Raw genomic sequence first — 20,252 nt, forward strand, 5'->3', positions numbered from 1 at the left:
TGTAATCTGGCTTCAGAACTGGTCATGGGTGCACCTCAGCCACGCACAAGATCCTAAACAATATCATAACCGCCATCGATAAGAGACATTACTGTGCAGCCGTATTCATCGACCTGGCTAAGGCTTTCGACTCTGTCAATCACCATTCTTATCGGCAGACAACAGCCTTGGTTTCTCAAATGATTGCCTCGCTTGGTTCACCAACTACTTCTTCGATAGAGTTCAGTGTGTCAAATCGGAGGCCTGTTGTCCGGACCTCTGGCAGTCTCTATGGGGGTGCCACAGGGTTCAATTCTGGGGCCGACTCTCTTCTCTGTATACATCAATGATGTCTCTCTCGCTGCTGGTGATTCTTTGATCCACCTCTACGCAGAAGATACTATTCTGTATACCTCTGGCCCTTCGTTGGATACGGTGTTAACTAACCTCCAGATGAGCTTCAATGCCATACAACTCTCCTTCCGTGGCCTCCAACTGCTCTTAAAACAAGTAAAACTAAATGCATGCTCTTCAACCGATCGCTACCCGCACCTGCCCGCCCGCCCAGCATCACTACTCTGGACGGTTCTTACTTAGAATATATGGACAACTACAAATACCTATAAACTGAACATCCTACTGATCCTCGACTTCAGCGATGACTCTTACCTCCCTCACCAGCTTTAAGCACCAGCTGTCAGAGCAGATCACTGCAGCTGTACATAGCTCAACTGTAAATAGCCCATCAATCTACCTCATCCCCATACGTAGTTATTTATCTTGCTCCTTTGCACCCCAGTATCTCAATTTGCACATTCATCATCTGCACATCCTACCATTCCAGTGTTTAATTGCTATATTGTATTACTTTGCCACCATGGCCTATTTATTGCCTTACCTCTCTTATCCTACCTCATTTGCACATGCTGTATATAGATTTTCCTACTGTATTATGATTGTATGTTTGTTTATTCCATGTGTAACTCTGTGTTGTTGTATGTGTCGAACCGCTTTGCTTTATCTTGGCCAGGTCGCAGTTGCAAATGAGAACTTGTTCTCAACTAGCCTACCTGGTTAAATAAAGGTGAAATAAATTAAAATGTGAAAAAAAAAATAGGATTAAATGCCTTGCTCAAGGGCACAGACAAATGTATTCTAACCGGCGCCCTTTCAGTTACTGGCCCCCTTTCAGTTACTGGCCCAACACTCTAACCACTAGGTTACCTGCCGCCCTCATCCTGTTTCATACACACGTGAAGCGTCCTGGCAACCTGCCCTATCTCGGGCACATGCAAAACACTGATCACTTCAGTCAACCTCAGCCAGGTTATAGTAGTACTGTCCTATAACGATGGAAGACCTTGCAAGTTCATTCTTCTAGGCTGGGATCTGAGTCTGGATCAGAATCCTAGGATCATTGTGGATTCAGTAGATCAGGGTTTTTTTTGGTTTCAGCATGGAGACATTGCTCACCAGTAACTAGAATCTCAGAACTACTGGCAGCCTATTGAGTCCAATAAATGTCTCCGGTCCCTCTCAAACTTTGCGAGTATAGAAACAAATACAACAGATGACAGATTTCAGATAAACATTTATCAATAATCCATTCATACTTTCACTAAACTGAACATTTGGGGAGAATAATAAAAACAAAGTCACACCATCTCTCTAAAACACTCTGTTTATTGTTAAACACCTTCAAGAGATTTGGTCCATTTATCATCGTAATTTACTTCCAACCAGGGGAGAAAAAAAAAGAGAAAATAAAGACAAAACAGAGTTAACACAAATAGAGGCCTTGTTTTTCACTTAAAACTCTGGTTCCTATTCCAAATAGTTGAAAATAATCCAATAAATGCTCATGTAAATTAATATCAGCTCATTGTGGCTATGGGTGGGTGTGGCTGGGTGAGTATGGCTATGGGTGGGTGTGGCTGGGTGAGTGTCAATTCACATAAGTGTATCTCTTTTTTTAATACAGGGAATGCCTGTGTGGCGCAATAATGAACATGGAGTGAACCAAGGATTACAAGAGTGTCTTCAGCCTTCTACTTGGAAAGACAACAGGAGAAATTAACATCTGACTGTAAGCTTTTTGGGGTCAAAGCCTCTTCTTAAACCAAGACGAATCAGTCAGTCTCATGATCGAATGCAGTTCTCTCTGGTGGGTTTGGATATAGTCTGGTCTGACCACTTTTCGGTTCCTCCAGTCCCCTCTAAGCACAAGGCCTGAGATTATTATTGACCCTTCTGATATAACTGTTTGTTTACAACCATGAGTCTGTTAAAACAACAAAGGCTGTTGATTGAACACTTTTAAAATGCCATCCTGTCTCTGACCCCTTTGTTTGGTAACAGCACACTGTGGTGATGACAAAGGAGGCCCCTAAAACCTAGTAACAGAGCAGATACAATGACTTATGTAGTACGGTGTGCACATAACCAATGAAATCAGACTATGACCTTTTCAAACAACCAGAGAAAACCAGAACCGCTTATCTAAATTAATTATACAGGTGTCTAAGTATAATTATAGTTATATGTATCATAGAAAGTAGGATTATATGATAGGGGTATGTATACTTTTATATAGGTATATATTGAATAAGGTGCTATACTGATGTATACAGACGTCAATATATGCTTGGAGTTGTTCCAGCAGGGTTAATGACTAAATAAATGATACTAGAGTATTATTGATTATATAATCTCACTCGGTAGCAGTCAGGAAAACAATCATTAGCGATTTACATGGCTTTTGGAAATTCAAAGTGTCACTAGCACATTTCATTGGACTGACCAACCTTATCTTCCATACAATCTCAACTCCCCTATAATCCACTAACCTCAAGCAACCAAGACTATATCAAATCAGATCTTCAGCAACAACCTGGTCCAGTAACCTGTCTGCTGTTATCTAGGGTGCACTGTGAACACTGATGCTATGTTAGCTTGTGTTCCTGTTACGTAACCAATTTACGGGGAGTGAGGTCACAGTCAGCAAGTATGTTAAAACTGAACAGAGTTGTTCTTCGTACCAGTTTGAGCAAGGTAAACTATGAACTCTTCCCTGTCTGGCCTGCCTGCTGGACAGTCCTGTTTAACATACACATACGTCTGTTTACAGTAAAGTATTATATTCATACATGGATACATTTATAAAGAGAGTTATACATAGCAATTAACATATATACGTATATCAATAGCATATAGGAGAATAGAAATAGTCATAATGGCAATCATTATCGTCATCATAATTCATCATCATCATAATAGTAGTAGTAGTAATACGTTCCCTCAGTTAAGCAAATACCTGGGTCATTCCAGAAGAAGCCTCTCCCACCTCTTGTTACTCCTCTAAAACTGATTGGACAGTTTATTGACCTACTCTACTATCTAGGTGAATCTGTTAAATCACTGATGTTTATAGAAGGGAGTACCTTGGCATTCTATTGTTTATTGATCAACGGGAAAAACTGATTAGATCGAAAACTTTCCAATTGAGTAACACTTTACCTACCAGACCCATTACTTCCACATTGATCAAATCTCTCATCAGATGGCAAGTACACACCATACGTTGTCTGGGTTCTGAGATGATCATGTCCCTCATGTTGACATTTAACCCAACCAATCCCCTTTCTTTTGGCTTTGCTAAAAACCATTCAATTCATATCCTGTTATGAGAATCAGTCAACCTTGCTCCTACAGACATCTCTGGAATGACCCTCACAGAAGCAATAAAATCACTAGTCATCTAGTTCAGCGATACATGTCATATAGCATAGCTCAATAACAAGAGGTTCTATGTAATCAATACAAGTTTTAGGTTATATTTAATTAAGCTTAACTGCTAAGTTATCAATTATCTTTAGTAGTATACCAATATCTGTAAATATGTATATATAATGTATATGAATAGAGACATACCTCCATTACATAATGTCTGGTGCGGGTATAAGGGAACGAGATGCTGGCCATATGGGAAAAACCTGTCCTGCCTAGATATATTTTGTGAATTAATGTTAGTGTGTGTGCATATATATATATACATACACACACACACACACACACACACACAAAATCAGTCTCACTAGCCAACATTATGGGTAGTCAGCCTACATTATAGATAGTCAGTCTTCTTTAGCCTACATTATGGGTAGTCATTTTACTTTTAATTTACTTTTTATGTATTCATCATTGCTTCCATAATGCCCTCCCTCTCTCACAATACCCGAGCCTGTCAGCCACCAACCCACCCCAGGATCCAGATACCTGTCCAGTGCCCACCCACCCCAGAATCCAGCTACCTGTCCAGTGCCCATCCCCTAACCTGACCACCCATGTGACCAAGCCACCATACTCCAGGATCCATTCAAGATCCATCCTGCTGTACTACCCTACAATCCCCCCCTTTTCTTGTGGAATCCCTTATTGGAATCCCTAATGTTCTGTCATATGCATCTTAACCCCATGTATTGTCCCTGTACTCAGTCTTTGTGATTTGGAGCTTATCTTTTCTCCCTGGCTAAATCAGCATAGGTTTACATTGGAGGGCTAACAGGGCAAAGGTAACCTCACTTGATCCTAGTTAAACTGGTGGTAGACATGCCAGATGAAGTCACGTCACCTGACCCGGATAACATCTGGAGCCTTGTTATAGAGTGGCTATAACTAGGAGGACGCAGACTTGTTCATGTAGTCCGTGAAAACTCCAGGTTTTAAGCATACGGTACAGTATGTTGTTTGATTGGGTCTGAGTGAAGAGTCTGCAGTTACTCCCTATAGCCCTCCAATGCAATATTATGAAACTGCTCCATTCTGAACCTACTCAGTGTGTGTGTGAATGTGTATACGTGTCGTTGCTGGCCACAGGTAGGGCTGCCTAGCTTGCTTACAGTATTTAACCAAGACTACTGTGCCATTTCTATTAATAAAAGGGGGGATAGGGGGTCATTTTAAATGTTATATAAGATTTGTCTTGGGTATTCCGAATACATTCCACAACCATAATTATTATTATTTTTATGACTTCCTCATAACGACTGGCTTTACATTCATACTCTACCAATATGGCAGACGAATAGAGTGAAGCACCAACTCTCATGGACAAACAAAATGGCGTACAAACCATTTCTGTCCGATTTCTCTCTCCCTCTTTCTACATTCCCACAAGGGAAGGAGGGTAGGATTTGGTTGTAGACATTTGCCCCTAGCTACATAGATAAGGGGCTTATTTTTAAGGTTGATGCTGCACGACCGAATCCAACCACCCCATTCTGCCCATGTACTGCCCCCCTGGGCGCCTCATTCCCAGAGCTAAACAACCGAATCACATTCTGCGCACTTGCCTCATATTTCTGAACAGCTGAAATTTTTAAAAACTAGGGCGATTTGAACGAACTTCAAAAAACGTTTTTTTAAATATATTATGCAGGCTAATTTGTTCGGTTGTTTAGTCACCAGGAAGAAGTATCGGCCACACAGCCACTCCGTATTCGTTAGAAGGGGCGACTTTGGGGCCTTTTCTTTTTGCTGACAATTCGATATTTGCCTTCAATGGTAATATAATGGACACATATAAAGTACATTGACATCTGCAGTGTTAGAGATACACTGAGGTTCAGATTGAAGTTAACTGCCAAACCCTTCAGATTATGGGCGTGAATGTTCTTATACACAACTTTGTGTGTGTGTGTGTCACACGAGTTGGTGCCTGTTGCAACAGCAATTTGTTGTACTGTAAGGTGTGTATGTGTGTTTGCATTCAGACTGATGTCACAGGCGGTAGGTACTGTAGCTGGTCTCTGGTGTAGTGGGAGCGGGGTCTCCTATCCACGTCTCCAGGGCCAGCTCCTCCTCAGCACGACAACACTCACATATCTCCTCCTTCCGACAACCGCTGCCCAGACTGACACAGAGACAAATCAAATGGTCTTTCCATATCAAACACAAAAAGCCACTCGTCTTTAATGAAACTCATGACTTGAAAGCCCCTCACCAATGACTCGGTGTAGTCGGTTGTCATCGAAACCTGTTTCTCCTCCGGAGGCGGGGTCATGAGGCTTCTGTCAGTGCGTCTGTTCTGATTGGTCATCGTGAGCCACATGTCATACATCTGCTGCATGTCCCTCACTGTGGACAGGACGGGGGTTAGCATTTCCAACAGATACACTGTAAATACATTATTTGTTTGGCACACAAAAAGAGAGGAACATAATGAGAGGAAAAGCAACAGAAAATCTTACAGCTGTTGTCCTTCATGTACGTCCAGACGTCCCTCTCCTCCAGACTGTGGGCGAAGGAACAATTTCCGATGTAGTGGCACTTCTTCTGCTTCATGACATGGACACACATCTAGGGAGACACTGCTTTATTACTACCATACTACTGCCGCCGCACTACCGCTGCACTACCGCTGTTGCACTACCGCCGCACTACTGCCGCGTGAAATCAACAGTTTTTACATTTAGCTCATTAATTTACTCCACCAATTATCAAGCTGTTCTACCTGCGCTGTTTGATTGGTCAGATAAGTGCAGGCGCAAGATGCAACAAATTTCAGAGGCCGGGAAAGAACAAGAGGGCACTGAATATCCTGACGTGGATTTGAATGTGTTTAGGCTATTACTAGCATCATAACTAAATTACAGAATTACAGTGCATTCGGAAAGTATTCAGACCTAGACTTTTCCACATTTTATTTGAACCTATACACAATGCTTTACTACTACTGCAAATGTATTAAAAATAAAAAAACAGAAATAGCTTATTTACATAAGTATTCAGAAATTGAGTTCTGCTTCCATTGATCATCCTTGGAGATGTTTCTACAACTTGATTGGAGTCCACTGGTGGTAAATTCGATTGATTGGACGTGATTTGGAAAGGCGCACACCTGTCTATAGAAGGTCCCACAGTTGACAGTGCATGTCAAAGCAAAATCCAAGTCATGAGGTCGAACTAATTGTCCGTATAGCTCCGAGACAGGATTGTGTCGAGTCACAGATCTGGGGAAGGGTACCAAAACATTTCTGCAGCACTGAAGGTCCCCAAGAACACAGTGGCCTCCATCATTCTTAAATGGAAGAGGTTTGGAACCACCAAGACTCTTCCTAGAGCTGGCTGCCCGGCCAAACTGAGCAATCGGGGGAGATGGGCCTTGGTCAGGTAGAGTGCCCAGACGGAAGCCACTCCTCAGTAAAAGGCACATGAAAGCCCGCTTGGAATTTGCCAAAAGGCACCTAAAGACCATTAGATACATTATTGTCTAGTCTGATGAAACCAAGATTGAACTCTTTGGCCTGAATGCCAAGCGTCATGTCTAGAGGAAACCTGGCACCATCCCTACGGTGAAGCATGGTGGTGGCAGCATCATGCTGTGGGGATGTTTTACAGCAGCAGGGACTGGGAGACTAGTCAGGATCGAGTGAAAGATGAACAAAGCAAAGTACAGAGAGATCCTTGATGAAGTCCCGAGCGCTCTGGAGCAGGTTCCCAGACTGAGGTGAATGTTCACCTTCCAACAAGAGAACAACCTTAAGCACACAGACAAAACAACACAAGAGATACTTCGGGACAAGTCTCTCTCAATGTCCTTGAGTGTCCCAGCCAGAGCACGGACTTGAACCCGATTGAACATCTCGAGAGACCTGAAAAAAGCTGTGCAGTGACGCTCCCGATCCAACCTGACAGATCTTGAGCAGATCTGCAGAGAAGAATGGGAGAAACTCCCAAAATACAGGTGTGCCAAGCTTGTGGAGTCATACCCAAGAAGATTCAAGGCTGTAATCGCTGCCAAAGGTGCTTCAACAAAGTACTGAGTAAATGTGACTTTTTTTTTATACTAATAGATTTGAACAAATTTTGAAAAAACTGTTTTTGTTTTGTCATAGTGGGGTATTTTAGAATAAGGCTGTAACATAAAATGAGGAAAAGGGGTCTGAATACTTCCCGAATGCACTGTATATAGTAGAAATTTTTAGAACAAACAAAAAATAACATAAGTGGTATTCAAGATTAGAAAAATAACAGTTCTGTTCTGGAACACTACAAATCACTTTCATTCCCGGATCTGATTCTGTTCCTCAAAAAAAAAAAATGGTTTTCAGTTCTGTTCCCTGAACCAGTTCCAACCCCTGCTTTCCTGTGATTTTATTGTGTTTTTATTTGAAACCGAAACCCTTTTCCTTCACAAGTATTAGCAAGAAATAGCTAACCTATTGTGGAAAAAAGGTAAAAATGCTTATTAGGTAAACACTATATGCAGGCAATGTTATAGGGGATGAGAGGGTTGCTGAAACACTAGAGGTAAATGGGAGATTGGATAAGGTGGGCTGTAGACAGTCAGCTGTACTCAGCATGTGAGAGGTCTCCTGGATCTGACTGACTGGAGAGATTAAAAACAGACCCAGAGAGAAGGGTGGGATGGAGAAAAGGAGGGGTGACTCAGGTCATACTTATGTGGCTGTGTATGAGAGAGGGGGGAGAAAAGAGTGAAGGAGGGGGAGACACTTACGTCGTACTGCTGTGGGTATGTACGGGAGAAGGGAAGCGGCCGCACAACAACCCACTTCTTCTTCTCAAAGGATTTCACAAGCAATACCCGACGCTCCTTAGTCCAGCTGGAGAGAGGGGGAAAGAGGAAGAGAGGGAGGAGATATGGGCAAAAGAAAATTAGAGTTATTTTCCCCCCTATCAAATTAGTGAAATTGACCATTCAGAGAGAGGTATTTTGTATTTCTATAGAGTTAATCCTTTAATGGGCCTATTTCATTAACATTCCTTTGATCCAATAAATATCAGTTCAGGCCTGGTCATAAATCAGATGGTAGCCCCTGCAGCCTTATATTGACAAGAGAAGTGCAGATGTCAGTTTGATATGGCCCCAGGCCGCCCTAGTCTCTCACCTGTGCCTTGCTTTAGCAGTGCAGTACTTGAGGGCCTTGTCTGGTTCATTGACCTGTCCGTCCCTCCAACACTGGCCACAGACAAACTTCATCTTCAGGTTCAGCCCTCTGCCTCTCCCTCCTCCTCCACCTCCGGAGCCAACCCCTCCACCCCCGAGATTGTCTCCCCCTCCTATTCCCCCCACCCCACCACAGCTCTGGTGTGGGACATGCATAGGCTGAAAGAGAGAGGGACATTTTGTAAATCAGGCCCTTAAAATAACTAAAATTATGTATTGTATTAGGGCATGGTGCCCATCTCACGCTCACCTTCTGTCTCTGAGCATTTTGCTCTAGCCTGTACCAGTGCCTCTTGGACTCCTGTACCATCTCCTCGTGGGTGATACCTGAGAGACAAAGTAACAGATGATAGAATGAACTTTGGTTATTTTGCAGCAATCCTTTGTAGTGTGTGTGTATATATAAACATGTGTACTTCGTGTACCTGTGTCCTGCTGCAGTACCCAGCACTTGAGTTCTATGACGGAGTGGGCGAAGGAGCAGCTGTCCTCGCGCTGGCAGCCGTAACGCACCTCGTGGCGACACACGTCAAACTGGCAGAGGGGGTGCAGCGGGCGCACCTTACTGTAGCGCACGTTGGCCGAACGCACCACATGCACTAGGCACCTGAGGAGACGTGGAAGAGAGAAATGAGATGGAGAAAGAGAGGGCGAGAAGAACATAGAAGGGGCCAGGGTGGAAGTAGCTGACTAATATTGTCTGAGGGAAATTGGATTATGCTAAGGCAAACTGCTTGTCTGGATCTGATACACTCAAGGACAGAAAGTTCTAGAAGACACACTTGTTATCATCGAAGGGATGTCGGGCGGTGAGGTTTGAGCAGACAGCCAAGTTCTCCTTGCTGCGTTTGCTGATAATGCGAGGCTTACTGTCAAAACATTCCTGCAGAGGAGGAAAGAGTGTGTGAATGTTCTGTACATACTGAATTCTTCAAAGTTCTCCATGTGGAGGTCTGTGTGTATCACACCCTACCTCACAGAGGAACATGAACATGCCCATGTGTAGCTGCAGCAGGCGTGTGACGCTGAGTGCCCGTCTCTCGGTGCTTCCCAGTGGGTCAAACAGCAGCTCCCTGCTCAGAGCCCCCTTCCTCTCCTGGGTCCACACGTCTATTTCCTCCTGGCAGTATGCAAACGTGCAGTTCTCCCCATACTGGCACTCCTGACGCTCCTGGACCTCTTCAGGGAGACGGAGGAGGAAGGTAGAGAGTAGATGATCTTTACTATCACTGATGGGCAGCAGGCATTAAAAAAACTACTGCCAGAATTCTGCAGTGAGAGATGACGTTCAACCATCAGTGCTTATTTGAGTGAGTGAACACACGTACGTACACACACACACACACACGTACCTTTGCAGAGCACAAAGGCCCCGAGGAAGTTGTTTCTAGCGGGGCGAGGCCTGACTCTCTTCCATGTGGGGTCGTCTGTGTTTTTAAAGCGACACAGCAGCACGTCCCTCTTACAGCGGTGAGCCGCCTCTGGCTGGTACTGGTAGTCAATCACCCGTGGACCTGCAGAGAGAAGATTAGGGGGACATTCAACTGCAGCACTCAATTCAATATACTTGATTTATCCCACAGGGGTCAATTATGTAAGCATTGATGTAACAGACAATATTGACTTAATACTGCTCAGTATAAAAGAAATAAATTATTAACGTAACATATTCTGGAGTGGGAACAGAAAGGTGAAGGTATCAGTGTGTACCTATGCGGCTGTAACAGGCATGGCAGGCCTGTCTGAACTCGTGGGTGGCAGCCAGTGGGTTCCGGGAGAGCAGGGAGAGGTTAGTACCTGCTGGGACATTCTGAGGGGGGAAAACACGCCAATCCATCAACAGATTTAAGTGTCTTATCAAAAAACACAACTTACTCCTAGTTCCGATAACTTGCATGTATCTCAACATCGAGAAATAACGGAATAAATGTAATCTGGGGCCTGCAGAACACAAGCAGAGTAAGAAGAGAGAGACATCCATGTCATGATAAAAAAGGAGAAAGAAGTTGAGTATCCATCGTGGTGTTCAGGCATTGTGCTGCTGTCTTACCGTGTGAGTGGAGCTGTGGTTGCAGATCCCAGGGATGAAGCTGTGAGAGATTCTTCCCCCTGGAGAACAGCAACACAAGGACACAGATATCAGACACCATATGGCCTTACAGCAGTGCTGCTGACACGGACTAGCTTCAACAACAACTAACGCCCCGAGGACTGTTCGGGGTCGCTGGGCAGTCCCAGTGAAGGTTTAAGAAACAGCCAACGCACATTTAAACTGTATGGTTGTAAAAGACTGGATAATGGCCAAAAAGCCTGCTACAATGGCTTTACTGTTTTGATGGAATTGACATCCCCAAACACACACACACACACACACACACCCTGACCCATACACCTTGTTCATATGTCTCATCCACTCACCAGGCAAAGTGTACTCAGAGAGTGAGTCCAGGCCTCCAATTCCAACCCCTCCTTTACCCTCCATGTCCCCTGTCCCCGGGGAGAAGGCCCCCAGGGCGTCCAGCGCCTGTGTGGAGGTCTGGTCCCTCTGGCCCAGTGAGGGGTAAGGCTCCAAGGAGGGCATCTGGCTGACCGAGGAGCTGAAGAAGGCAGGGGGGAGCTGGGGCGAAGGGGCGGGGAGGCTGGAGGAGTATGGAGGGTGCAGACCCACAGCTGTGTTGGGGAGGTTGGTGGGGATAGCACCCTGGACTGGGCTTTGTGACTGAGGGAGAGAGACAGACACATGACATTATCCATCTTATTCTAAATCTCCTTCTAGACCAGAAATACATACAGTGGGGCAAAAAAGTATTTAGTCAGCCACCAATTGTGCAAGTTCTCCCACTTAAAAAGTTGAGAGAGGCCTATAATTTTCATCATAGGTACACTTCAACTATGACAGACAAAATGAGGAAAAAAAATCCAGAAAATCACATTGTAGGATTTTTTAATGAATTTATTTGCAAATTATGGTGGAAAATAAGTATTTGGTCACCTACAAACAAGCAAGATTTCTGGCTCTCACAGACCTGTAACTTCTTTAAGAGGCTCCTCTGTCCTCCACTCGTTACCTGTATTAATGGCACCTTTTTGAACTTGTTATCAGTATAAAAGACACCTGTCCACAACCTCAAACAGTCACACTCCAAACTCCACTATAGCCAAGACCAAAGAGCTGTCAAAAGGACACCAGAAACAAAATTGTAGACCTGCACCAGGCTGGGAAGACTGAATCTGCAATAGGTAAGCAGCTTGGTTTGAAGAAATCAACTGTGGGAGCAATTATTAGGAAATGGAAGACATACAAGACCACTGATAATCTCCCTCGATCTGGGGCTCCACGGAAGATCTCACCCCGTGGGGTCAAAATTATCACAAGAACGGTGAGCAAAAATCCCAGAACCACACGGGGGGACCTAGTGAATGACCTGCAGAGAGCTGGGACCAAAGTAACAAAGCCTACCATCAGTAACACACTACGCCGCCAGGGACTCAAATCCTGCAGTGCCAGACGTGTCCCCCTGCTTAAGCCAGTACACGTCCAGGCCCGTCTGAAGTTTGCTAGAGAGTATTTGGATGATCCAGAAGAAGATTGGGAGAATGTCATATGGTCAGATCAAACCAAAAGAGAACTTTATGGTAAAAACTCAACTCGTCTTGTTTGGAGGACAAAGAATGCTGAGTTGCATCCAAAGAACACCATACCTACTGTGAAGCATGGGGGTGGAAACATCATGCTTTGGGGCTGTTTTTCTGCAAAGGGACCAGGACGACTGATCCGTGTAAAGGAAAGAATGAATGGGGCCATGTATCATGAGATTTTGAGTGAAAACCTCCTTCCATCAGCAAGGGCATTGAAGATGAAACGTGGCTGGGTCTTTCAGCATGACAATGATCCCAAACACACCGCCCGGGCAACGAAGGAGTGGCTTCGTAAGAAGCATTTCGAGGTCCTGGAGTGGCCTAGCCAGTCTCCAGATCTCAACCCCATAGAAAATCTTTGGAGGGAGTTGAAAGTCCGTGTTGCCCAGCAACAGCCCCAAAACATCACTGCTCTAGAGGAGATCTGCATGGAGGAATGGGCCAAAATACCAACAACAGTGTGTGAAAACCTTGTGAAGACTTACAGAAAACGTTTGACCTCTGTCATTGCCAACAAAGGGTATATATCAAAGTATTGAGAAACTTTTGTTATTGACCAAATACTTATTTTCCACCATAATTTGCAAATAAATTCATTAAAAAAAAAAAAAAATCTAATTTTGTCTGTCATAGTTGAAGTGTACCTATGATGAAAATTACAGGCCTCTCATCTTTTTAAGTGGGAGAACTTGCACAAATGGTGGCTGACTAAATACTTTTTTGACACACTGTAACTCTGTGCTCCGTGTAATGTACTTGTGTACAGTGGTGGAAGTTAACGAAGAAGACTGCTTTTTTACAACCAAATCTATTTTGGTTGTAAATGGGATGTTATAGAATAGTGAAGACACTTTTTTTGCGATTTCACTTGTTTTTGAAAAACTTACCCCAAACCAGCGATTGACTTCCTCGTTCTCGGGGTGCAGTATGGGGGATCTGAAAAAACATGAACAAAAGCTCAAAAAACACCCAAATATGTTGTTTTAGAAACAGGAAAGCTCTCAGTATAGTGATGCAGGTCTTTAGATGTCGTACACATGAAATTGTATCATTCCGAACATTATATTACATTTTGTAGCAACTCCTCTCCAGCCACTCTAGCAGCAAGCTACACAGAGAATGGAACAGCTACATAGGAGAAACAGTTTGAGTCGCACAAAATTGAATATAACGTTGCGGATAACGTACAGAATGGCACAATTTCATGTGTACAACATCTAAAGACCTGCATCACTGTATGGAGAGCTTTCCTGTTTTACAAACCACATATTTGGGTGTTTTTAGAGCTTTTGTTCATGTTTTTTCAGAGCCCACATACTGCACAACGAGGAAGTGAATCTCTGGTTTGGGGTAAGTTTCTCAAAAAGTGAAAAACATTTTTTTTTAAAGATCTGGACCCTTCTATAACATGCCATTTACATCAAAACTAGAGATTAGGTTATAAAAAAGCAGACTTCTCCTTTAAACCACTAAAATGTGCACCCTTGGTCAGCCAAGTCACAGAGATACTTTCTTAAATATTCATATAGTGTTGTCTGTACATCCTCTCCCGTCAACAGAGGGAGGGCACAACCAGCATCCTGCCTTGGAGTGATCCTAGTAGCAACCCTCTCACCTCGCTGACTTTCTTGGAGATGCAGTCCCCCAGCAGGCTGTCCAGATCGTCAGCGATCACGCTGCACTCCTCCATGTGCTCCGACACGGGAACGGAGTAGGGCATGGGCGGTAGGACCGTACTGGGGCTCTCTGATAGGTCAGCACAGGGCATGGCCACTGGGCTCGAGGGCTCGTCGCTGACAGGGATGGGCGTGGCCAGAGGGGCAGGGATACACTGGGCACTGGACAGATCAGCTGGAACGGAGGAGGGACGAAGAAAAACTAGAAATTAAGAAATAGTACCATAGAGAAGGACATTTTAGAGAAGAACGATATTGACAATGACAAATAAATAATTCAAGTTAAACGTGATGTTACGTTTTCATGTTTAACTGCCATACCTGATGCAATGTCAGTCAAAGATTCTAGCCCGTTGGCGGACGTCTAAATAAAAAGAGACAAGACTTGGTAAACATTTTTTTACCTTTATTTAACTAGGCAAGTCAGTTAAGAACAAATTCTTATTTACAATGACGGCCTACCCCGGCCAAACCCTAATGACCCTGGGACAATTAAAACAACCATTCATCCCCCCCAAAAAATCCAAGACAACCAGACACTCACCTCTCCTGTGGGTGAAGAATTCTCTCTATTGCTCTCCCTCCCTGACGTTGAGGACTCCACCTGTGAAGACAACAGTAACATTTATATTGACCGTGGCAGATATCGTTTTGATCTTTGAGAGGCGCATTCCTACTATTGATAGTGTCACATGTGTCTGAACTCACCTGAGAGCTGATGTAGGCCTTACGAACCTTCAGGCCCAGTTTATTAGCCAGGTCCTGGGCCAGTTCACCCACCTGCCTGTCCTGTATGACACAGAAAGTACATTCCATAAACAATAAGACTAACTGACATGACACATTAAAGAAATGTGAGTAACTAAAATGATGTAGTGAAATAAATTGGTGATCCCATATGAATCCTACAAGGATTCATCATTTTAATTTAACTACAGTTCAAGTGCCCTTGGGTGCCATGTGGCCTTGACTTACATGTGGGGCAGTGAGCAGGCACCCGGTGCCACACTCATAGGCCTCCCTGAGTCGGCCCAGCTCTCTCAGACATAGAGCTTTCCTGTAGAGAGCCCTGCGACTGCCCTCACACACGCACAGCGCGCTATCACAGTCCTGTACGCCCCGCTCAAACTCCCCCTGGGGGAGAGAGACAGACAAAGAGAGACAAACAGAAAGAGGGGAGGTGGAAAGGGAGAGCGAAGATGGGGACTGGGTGTAAGAACTGACTTAAATGTGGGATCCATTATGTATAGACAAAGTGCTTGACCTGATATAATTAAGCAATAAGGCCAATATACCACGGCTAAGGGCTGTTCCTATCCGCGACGCAACGAGGGGGGCCTGGACACAGCCCTTAGTCGTGGTATATTGGCCATATACCACAACCCCCTGAGGTGCCTTATTGCTATTATAAACTGGCTACCAATGTAATTAGATAAGTAAAAATAAATGTTCTGTCATCAGCCAATCAGCATTCAGGGCTTGAACCACCCAGTTTATAATTACTGCTTTAACAACTTTTGAGAATATGTTAATCATTTCAATATTGTTAAGTGTGTGTATGTCTTACAAACTGAGAGTGTGCCGCTGCCCTGTTGACATAGAGGCTCTCCAGAAGCTCAGGAGGAATGACCAGTGCCTCTGCCTGAGCATAGCGGGCCACGTTGACTCCCTCACTGTAATGCTGCGCTGCCTGCCTCCATTCCCCATCCCGAAACACTGTGTTTCCCTCATCCAGCAAGTTACACACCAACTGGGTCAAAAAAGCCTGAAGAATAGGAGGCGGCAGGGGGTAGAGATCATGAGGATGATAAAAGATCATTCAGAACTGAGATAAAGAGCAGATTTGTGGAAGGATACAATTGATGACAGGCAGGTGGCTTGACCAATTTGGGTCAGGCAAGAGAATAAACATTGTAAGCAACACATAGGTACCGCATAATTCTCAGGCTCTGGGAAAGGCAAGGAGGACCTGTAGAGAAAATGTGAGATACATTAATCAGTACCACCTCACGTACGTTCTTCGTGTTTATGTGTACCGACTATATAGAAAAAGAAAAATATTAAGATGTCTTACTGAATAAAGCCCATAGCTTTCTGGATTTCCTCCCTTCGTTTCTGTCGTTCCATATCCATGGCTAAAGAATAGATCAAGTTTATTGTTATATTATTTTTGAATGAAATTACAATATGTTCATGATTGACAAAGTACGCTGTTGTCAGATCTAAAAAGCCACAGACAACAAGTACAGAGTACATCAGACATGACAAACCGCAACACTTTCTTCCATTTTGAGGCCTTCTAATAATAACCTGCATGTCTATCCTCGCGCTTGCCTAAAAATAACTCGGATGAGAGTAACGCGTTAGCTGAAAATACAGCAGAATAAACACGGTGCACCGAACCAAAATAACTAGTTAGCTAGCTGATGAACTACGTATAATGCATGTTTAGGAAATGCTCAATTGCAAGTCTTGGATAGCAAAAAACAATACAAACGATTTTTGGATGAAAGTTTCAGGATAACTTCAAGTGGCTAGCTATCGACTTAGGTTAGTTAACTAACTTTAGCTTGTAGCTAGCTAATCCACTGTCAACTCTTTGGTTCGTCTCAGGCTCCGACTTCAACCGGCAGTGACACTACATCAATATACCCATTAACTAACCAGTGAATATAGAACATGCATAACAGTAGCTAGCTATATCAGCTGGCAAATCAACTTATTACAGAACGTATTTTTTCTATTTATTATGGAGAGCAAACTTGCTGGTGGCAGGGACAGCATCTGAACACCAGGGCTAACTAGCCAGTTAGCTAGCTAGGTCAATTCAACATAAGTAGCAAATGACTGACATAGATATATATATATACACAGCTTCGTATTTTGTAAATTCGTCTTGTGGTAGTTGACAGTGTAATAGCATACTAGCAAACGTTAGCTACTCACCGAAAACAACACCTTGTTCTTCTCCAAAGACTGCTTTACCAGAATAAATAGGACTAAATTGTGAATATCTACTTATATAAGGACCTTCAAAATATTAATCATCCAGACACATATTTATTTGTTCACTTTCCCGGTAACGGGTTGCAGTATCTGGACAGAACATGTGAGAGTTTTCACCTAAAATTCTGCACAGTCAAAGCTAGCTAGCTACAGTACTTCTCCAAATTGCGCTCAAGATTATGAGACGCTTGGTCCTAAAGAGCTGTGGGTTGGTTGAGTGTGGTTATCTTCAATGTGACCGCTAGGAGGGGGCATTGACGAGTTGCATTGACGAGCACGCAGTCAGAGTTGACAGAGATTGAAAAGAAATGTTTATAATTTTCATAAAATCCATTTTGATCATTGAACAGATTTTGAAGTGATCTGTCAAAAAGTGTTGATATTGCTCAACACGTGGCAGACTATTGACCTGGTGATGCAGGCAGCACAGTAGCTACATCATTTTGGTACAGATAACCCCTTTGAATAGATTATAAAATATTATGTTTACATTTGAGTCATTTAGCAGACACTCTTACATCCAGAGCAATGTATTGTTTTTACCCCTTTTTCGTGGTATCCAATTGGTACAGACTCAGGAGAGGCGGTCGAGAGCCATGCGTCCTCCGAAACACAACCCAACCAAGCCACGGTTAACCCAGAAGCCAGCCACACCAATGTGTCGGAGGAAACACCGTACACCTGGCGACCATGTCAGCATACATGTGCCTGGCCCGCCACAGGAGTTGCTAGAGCGTGATGGGACAAGGACATCTCTGCCAGCCAAACCCTCCCCGAACCCAGACGATTGTGTGCTGCCCCGTGGTTCTCCCGGTCAGGGCCAGCTGCAATAGAGACTGGACTCAAATCAAATATATTTATATAGCCCTTCTTACATCAGCTGACATCTCAAAGTGCTGTACAGAAACCCAGACTAAAACTCCAAACAGCAAGCAATGCAGGTGTAGAAGCACGGTGGCTAGGAAAAACTCCCTAGAAAGGCAAAAACCTAGGAAGAAACCTAGAGAGGAACCAGGCTATGTGGGGTGGCCAGTCCTCTTCTGGCTGTGCCGGATGGAGATTATAACAGAACATGGCCAAGATGTTCAAATGTTCATAAATGACCAGCATGGTCAAATAATAATAATCACAGTAGTTGTCGAGGGTGCAGCAAGTCAGCACCTCAGGAGTAAATGTCAGTTGGCTTTTCATAGCCGATCATTGAGAGTATCTCTACCGCTTCTGCTGTCTCTAGAGAGTTGAAAACAGCAGGTCTGGGACAGTTAGCACGTCCATTGAACAGGTCAGTGTTCCATAGCCGCAGGCAGAACAGTTGAAACTGGAGCAGCAGCACAGCCAGGTGGACTGGGGACAGCAAGGAGTCATCATGCCGGGTAGTCCTGAGACATGGTCCTAGGGCTCAGGTCCTCCGAGAGAGAGAAAGAAAGAAAGAAAGAAAGAAAGAAAGAAAGAGAGAGAGAAAGAGAGAAAGAGAGAATTAGAGAGAGCATACTTAAATTCACACAGGACACCGGATAAGACAGGAGAAGTACTCCAGATATAACAGACTGACCTTAGCCCCCCAAGACATAAACTGCTGCAGCATAAATACTGGAGGCTGAGACAGGAGGAGTCAGGAGACACTGTGGCCCCATCCGATGATACCCCCGGACAGGGCCAAACAGGCAGGATATAACCCCACCCACTTTGCCAAAGCACAACCCTGTTAGGAAATTATGATTAATATGACTGAACAAATCATTTTAAATGGAACTGTAAGTAAACTTATACTCTGTTATATTATATCTGATTAACAATATGAGTTCATAAGAAGAAATTGTGTGACAGGACAAGGAGGAATAAAATGTTAATGAACACCATTTCTACTGGGCAGGAACAAATGGGTTGTGGACTGTGTAAACACATAAGGTCGTTAGCCTATGGTTGACCCAACTGAAACTTAGCTCTGGGGTTTTTAGATAAGGCAGTGAGTGCATTCCTAGGGTTTCTGTTAATTAAAACTGTCAGTTCAGTGGTGATCAAAAGTTATCTGGGAGTGTGTTAGTAAGTTAGAATGAATTTTTCACCTTACTTTGTTCCGGTCGAGAGGAGGGGGTTCGGTTATTATTATTATTAAAAAGACTGGTCTGCGTCTATTTTATGCAAACAAGAAATCTTACAAATTCTCATAAAATAGATGAAGGGCTTTCAATTGATGAAAGCACATCGGCATAATTAAATTATACTAACAAACCCCCACATCACTAGAGGGATATCTCCAACCACCAACCTACCACCCTGAGACAAGGCTGAGTATAGCCCACAAAGATCTCCGCCACGGCACAACCCAAGAGGGAGTGCCAACCCAGACAGGAAGATCACTTCAGTGACTCAACCCACTCAAGTGACGCACCCCTCCTAGGGACAGCATGGAAGAGCACCAGTAAGCCAGTGACTCAGCACCTGTAATAGGGTTAGAGGCAGAGAATCCCAGTGGAGAGAGGTGAACCGGCCAGGTAGAGACAGCAAGGGCGGTCCGTTGCTCCAGAGCCTTTCCGTTCACCTTCACACTCCTGGGCCCGACTACACTCAATCATATGACCTACTGAAGAGATGAGTCTTCAGTAAAGACTTAAAGGTTGAGACCGAGTCTGCGTCTCTCACATGGGTAGGCAGACCATTCCATAAAAATTTAGCTCTTTAAGAGAAAGCCCTGCCTCCAGCTGTTTGCTTAGAAATTCTAGGGACAATTAGGAGGCCTGCGTCTTGTGACCGGAGCGTACGTGTAGGTATGTACGGCAGGACCAAATCAGAGAGATAGGTAGGAGCAAGCCCATGTAATGCTTTGTAGGTTAGCAGTAAAACCTTGAAATCAGCCCTTGCCTTAACAGGAAGCCAGTGTAGGGAGGCTAGCACTGGAGTAATATGATCACATTTTTGGGTTCTAGTCAGGATTCTAGCAGCCGTATTTAGCACTAACTGAAGTTTATTTAGTGCTTTATCCA

At 44.0% G+C, this 20,252-nt stretch overlaps 1 protein-coding gene across 1 annotated transcript; it reads right to left on the reverse strand.

The window, feature by feature from the left end:
• Positions 1 to 1,644: 1,644 nt before the first annotated feature.
• On the reverse strand, positions 1,645 to 17,450 carry zc3h7bb (zinc finger CCCH-type containing 7Bb). Its single transcript, XM_029639983.2, has 22 exons — positions 17,209 to 17,450; positions 16,337 to 16,397; positions 16,195 to 16,231; positions 15,830 to 16,027; positions 15,238 to 15,396; positions 14,971 to 15,051; positions 14,807 to 14,866; positions 14,584 to 14,626; positions 14,202 to 14,437; positions 11,366 to 11,666; positions 10,998 to 11,056; positions 10,658 to 10,757; positions 10,300 to 10,461; positions 9,921 to 10,126; positions 9,730 to 9,830; positions 9,373 to 9,554; positions 9,198 to 9,274; positions 8,889 to 9,106; positions 8,498 to 8,603; positions 6,228 to 6,336; positions 5,981 to 6,114; positions 1,645 to 5,890 (listed from the first exon to the last, which is right to left on the reverse strand). Exons 2-22 carry the CDS (start codon positions 16,393 to 16,395, stop codon positions 5,855 to 5,857), a joined length of 2,664 nt encoding a protein of 887 aa, XP_029495843.1. The 5' UTR covers positions 16,396 to 16,397; positions 17,209 to 17,450; the 3' UTR covers positions 1,645 to 5,854.
• Positions 17,451 to 20,252: the final 2,802 nt, after the last annotated feature.

The sequence above is a fragment of the Oncorhynchus nerka genome, linkage group LG28, assembly GCF_034236695.1.
Source record: "Oncorhynchus nerka isolate Pitt River linkage group LG28, Oner_Uvic_2.0, whole genome shotgun sequence".
Classification (NCBI taxonomy): domain Eukaryota; kingdom Metazoa; phylum Chordata; class Actinopteri; order Salmoniformes; family Salmonidae; genus Oncorhynchus; species Oncorhynchus nerka.

Bases quoted from the DNA above. Each gene is read 5' to 3' on its own strand.
- zc3h7bb (XM_029639983.2), bottom strand. From the start codon at position 16,395: ATGGATATGGAACGACAGAAACGAAGGGAGGAAATCCAGAAAGCTATG. The intron at 10,758-10,997 runs GTAAGACAGCAG...TTCCCCCCTCAG, and splicing joins ACCACAGCTCCACTCACACG to AATGTCCCAGCAGGTACTAA. The intron at 10,127-10,299 runs GTACGTGTGTGT...GTCTCCCTGAAG, and splicing joins GGCCTTTGTGCTCTGCAAAG to AGGTCCAGGAGCGTCAGGAG.